The 4508-nt window shown below is 40.4% G+C and overlaps 1 protein-coding gene across 1 annotated transcript; it reads left to right on the top strand.

The window, feature by feature from the left end:
* Window positions 1–206: 206 nt before the first annotated feature.
* On the top strand, window positions 207–3327 carry ZFP62 (ZFP62 zinc finger protein). The gene has a single exon (XM_068979475.1). It carries the CDS (start codon window positions 207–209, stop codon window positions 2808–2810), a length of 2604 nt encoding a protein of 867 aa, XP_068835576.1. The 3' UTR covers window positions 2811–3327.
* The last annotated feature ends 1181 nt before the right edge of the window (window positions 3328–4508 follow it).

The following is a 4508-nucleotide window of genomic DNA, read 5'->3' as shown; positions in this document are numbered from 1 at the left end:
TCAGTAAACATTTGTGGAGTAAATGAGTGAATTTGGATATTAATTCCTTCAGTTTTCTAAAGTGAAGGTATCATTTTCATTTTCTTGGTTTAGTGTCACATTTGAAGACGAGGGGCACTGAGGATGAGGAATCAACTGAAAAGTATGAAAATATTCGAAATGCAGAATCTGTGTGGCCAAAAGTGGAAGGTCTTCACAAGGATCATATGCAGGAGTCTAAGGTTGGTGAAACTTGTGATTGGGATAGCAAGGTAGAAAATCAGATGGACAAACCTGAAGGAAAAAGAATGAAGGAAGACAAAAGTGGCTTCAGGGAAAAGATTGGCAAAGCCAGGAATACAGCAAATATAAAGACAGAACAGGAAGATGAGGCATCTGAGAAAAGCTTACATCTGAGCTCAAAATATGTTACACACCAGACTGTCCCTATAGAACAGAAAAACAGTGAACAAGTCAAATGTGTGGAGAGCGTTAATGGAAACTCTCATCCCAGTCTACAGCAAAAAGCCAGTGCTGTTAAGAAGTCACATAAATGTGATGACTGTGGGAAATCCTTCAAATATAATTCCCGACTTGTTCAACATAAAATTATGCACACTGGTGAAAAACGCTATGAGTGCGATGACTGTGGAGGGACTTTTCGGAGCAGCTCAAGCCTTCGAGTCCACAAGAGGATCCATACTGGGGAGAAGCCGTACAAATGTGAGGAATGTGGGAAAGCCTACATGTCCTATTCCAGCCTTATAAACCACAAAAGCACCCATTCTGGGGAAAAGAACTGTAAGTGTGATGAGTGTGGAAAATCCTTCAATTATAGCTCAGTTTTGGATCAGCATAAGAGAATTCACACTGGGGAGAAGCCCTATGAGTGTGGTGAGTGTGGGAAGGCCTTCAGGAACAGCTCTGGCCTCAGAGTCCACAAAAGGATCCACACAGGTGAGAAACCCTATGAATGTGACATCTGTGGGAAAACCTTCAGTAATAGCTCTGGACTTAGAGTCCACAAAAGGATTCATACAGGGGAGAAACCCTATGAATGTGATGAGTGTGGGAAGGCCTTCATTACCTGCAGAACACTTCTAAATCATAAAAGCATCCACTTTGGAGATAAACCTTATAAATGTGATGAGTGTGAAAAATCATTTAATTATAGCTCTCTCCTTATTCAGCATAAAGTTATCCACACTGGAGAGAAACCTTATGAATGTGATGAATGTGGGAAGGCTTTTAGGAACAGTTCAGGCCTTATTGTGCATAAAAGGATCCACACAGGAGAGAAACCTTACAAGTGTGATGTCTGTGGCAAAGCATTCAGCTATAGCTCAGGCCTGGCAGTCCATAAAAGCATTCACCCTGGGAAGAAAGCCCATGAATGTAAAGAGTGTGGAAAATCATTCAGCTATAACTCACTTCTTCTTCAACATAGAACAATTCACACTGGAGAGAGACCTTATGTATGTGATGTCTGTGGAAAAACTTTCAGAAACAATTCAGGACTCAAAGTCCACAGGCGACTCCATACTGGGGAAAAACCATATAAGTGTGATGTGTGTGGAAAAGCCTATATCTCACGCTCTAGCCTTAAAAATCACAAAGGAATCCATCTTGGGGAGAAGCCCTATAAATGTAGTTATTGTGAAAAATCCTTCAATTACAGCTCTGCCCTTGAACAACATAAAAGGATTCATACAAGGGAGAAACCCTTTGGGTGTGATGAGTGTGGAAAAGCCTTCAGAAATAATTCAGGCCTTAAAGTCCATAAACGAATCCACACTGGGGAGAGACCTTACAAATGTGAAGAATGTGGGAAGGCCTACATCTCACTTTCAAGCCTTATAAATCATAAAAGTGTACACCCTGGGGAAAAGCCCTATAAGTGTGATGAGTGTGAGAAAGCCTTTATCACATACCGAACCCTTATAAATCACAAAAAAATTCATCTTGGGGAGAAGCCCTACAAATGCGATGTGTGTGAGAAATCTTTTAACTACACCTCACTTCTTTCTCAACACAGAAGGGTCCATACTAGAGAGAAACCCTATGAATGTGACAGGTGTGAAAAGGTCTTCAGAAACAACTCGAGCCTTAAAGTGCATAAAAGAATTCATACTGGTGAGAAGCCCTATAAATGTGATGTGTGTGGAAAAGCCTACATCTCACACTCAAGCCTTATCAACCATAAAAGTACCCACCCTGGCAAGACCCCCTACACATGTGATGAATGTGGAAAAGCTTTTTTCTCAAACAGAACTCTTATAAGCCATAAAAGAGTCCATCTTGGGGAGAAACCCTTCAAATGTGTTGAATGTGGGAAGTCTTTCAGTTATAGCTCACTCCTTTCTCAACACAAGAGGATTCATACGGGGGAAAAACCCTATGTGTGTGATGGCTGTGGGAAGGCATTCAGGAACAGCTCAGGCCTCACAGTGCATAAAAGGATACACACAGGTGAGAAACCCTATGGATGTGATGAGTGTGGGAAAGCATACATCTCACACTCGAGTCTTATCAACCATAAAAGTGTCCATAGTGGGCAGCAGCCCTATAATTGTGAATGTGGGAAATCCTTCAATTATAGATCAGTCCTTGACCAACACAAAAGGATCCATACTGGAAAGAAGCTATACCAATGTAACGAGTGTGGGAAGGCTTTCAATATCAGATCAAATCTCACCAAGCATAGAAGAATCCATACTGGAGGGGAATATTTAAATGTGACAAATATGGGAAGTCATAGTGGCACATCACAGAAGAGAACTCATGAGGGAGGGAATGCTCTGGATGGGACCAGGATGAGCATGTCTCTGTAGGAGGCAGAGTTTACCAAGTATCAGGGAACGCAAATGGAAGAAAAACTTTATAAGAGTATTTGAGGTCCTTGTTCATGGCTTATAATTTACCCAGTATAAATGAAACCATGAGTAATTTCTTTTCTCTGTGATTTTCAGTCATAGCCAGCAAGGAAAGTTCCAGTGTTGAAGTAGGTGAGCCCTTATGGAATATAAAATATTTAGTTCAGGCTGGGAATAAAACCTATCAAAGTGATGGAGTATGAAAAAAGCCTTCAAAATAAGTAGACATTTCTGGACATAAGAAATACAGATGAGAAAAAGACTTCATTTAGAAGTCACGTAGTCACAACAGAAAGTTCATATATGGGTAAATTCTTTGAGTAGAAATGTAGGAAATTCAGGAATAGCTTTGAATTCCAGTTATCCGTTGGTCAGTGGACAAGATCCAAGAAAGACCTCCAATAGGCTAATTCAGGGAAAGGAAACAGGCTTCAGGGAATATAAATTAATATAGTAGTAGACATGAAGAATAACTTTGATATAACTGATTTGGGGGAGTGATGGCAACTTGTGAAAATTTGGATTTCATTGTAGGAAATGTAAAACGTATAGACTTTTAAATCTTACAGAAAACAGGAGAGTCACTCATAAATAAATCAAGTTGAATGGACTATACTGTTGTAATGTTGTGATATACACTATTGAATGGGTGAAACTTTAAAAATTTTCAAATAAACACCCTTAATGAATCATGAATGTGTGATAAGTGAAAATATCACACATTATGCTATAAATGAAGGGTTCTACCATGGACAGAAATTTAGCACATTTAATAACTAATGGAACACATCCTCAACATGCAGAAAGAATTGATTCAGGGATTCCTATGAATAGGAATTCTGAGCAGGAGGGCATTTTATTACAGGACCTGAAAAGCTAAGTAGCTACCTGTTATTGGGGGATAGGAGAAAATTCCTGCTTCTTAACAATCCTGTTAAATGATTGTTTGTGTTATTATTGTAAAGATTTCATGCACTACATGTGTTTATTGTCTATTGTAAAATGTTATGAATTTCTGTTCAGGGCTCACTCTCAGCCATGAAGAGCCAGATAGTTGTGGCAAGGTAAGGTGAAACTCCAATAAAGGAATTCTTCGAAAGTAAACAGGCTGTGACATACTTTAGGTGGAAGAACACAGAGAGCCATTTGTGTGTCTTGTCTTGGTGGGGTAAGTTATACCAGATGCAGGCCAAGGAGGGCAGCAGGGGACTCATCCCTCAGGGCTAGTAACTCAGATTTCATGAGAAATTAGGTGGTACCTCCACCAGAAGTAAAGATTGGATTGATCCTCATACTGGGGCTGGATAATAACCACTAGGAGTGGACAGGTTGGGCGAGTGGTCAGTCACAAAATAGACTGTATGTTAACTATATGTAAGACTGGAGACTTCCCAGATGGCACTAGTCATAAAGAACCCACCTGCCAATGCAGGAGACATGGGTTTGATCCCTAGGAAGATCCCCTGGAGGAGGGCATGGCAACCCACTCCAGTATTGCCTAGAGAATCCCATGGACAGAGGAGCCTGGTGGGCTACAGTCTGAAGGGTTGCAAAGAGCTGGACACGACTGAAGCAACTTAGCATACATATATAAGACTATTAACTAGGTAACTCAAAGAATGAAAAGTGAGTCTTTTGAGAATTAAGTAACCTGTC

The sequence above is a fragment of the Capricornis sumatraensis genome, chromosome 9, assembly GCF_032405125.1.
Source record: "Capricornis sumatraensis isolate serow.1 chromosome 9, serow.2, whole genome shotgun sequence".
Taxonomy (NCBI): Eukaryota; Metazoa; Chordata; class Mammalia; order Artiodactyla; family Bovidae; genus Capricornis; species Capricornis sumatraensis.
Note: the sequence above shows the minus strand (reverse complement) of the source record. Positions and strands in the feature narration are given on the sequence as shown.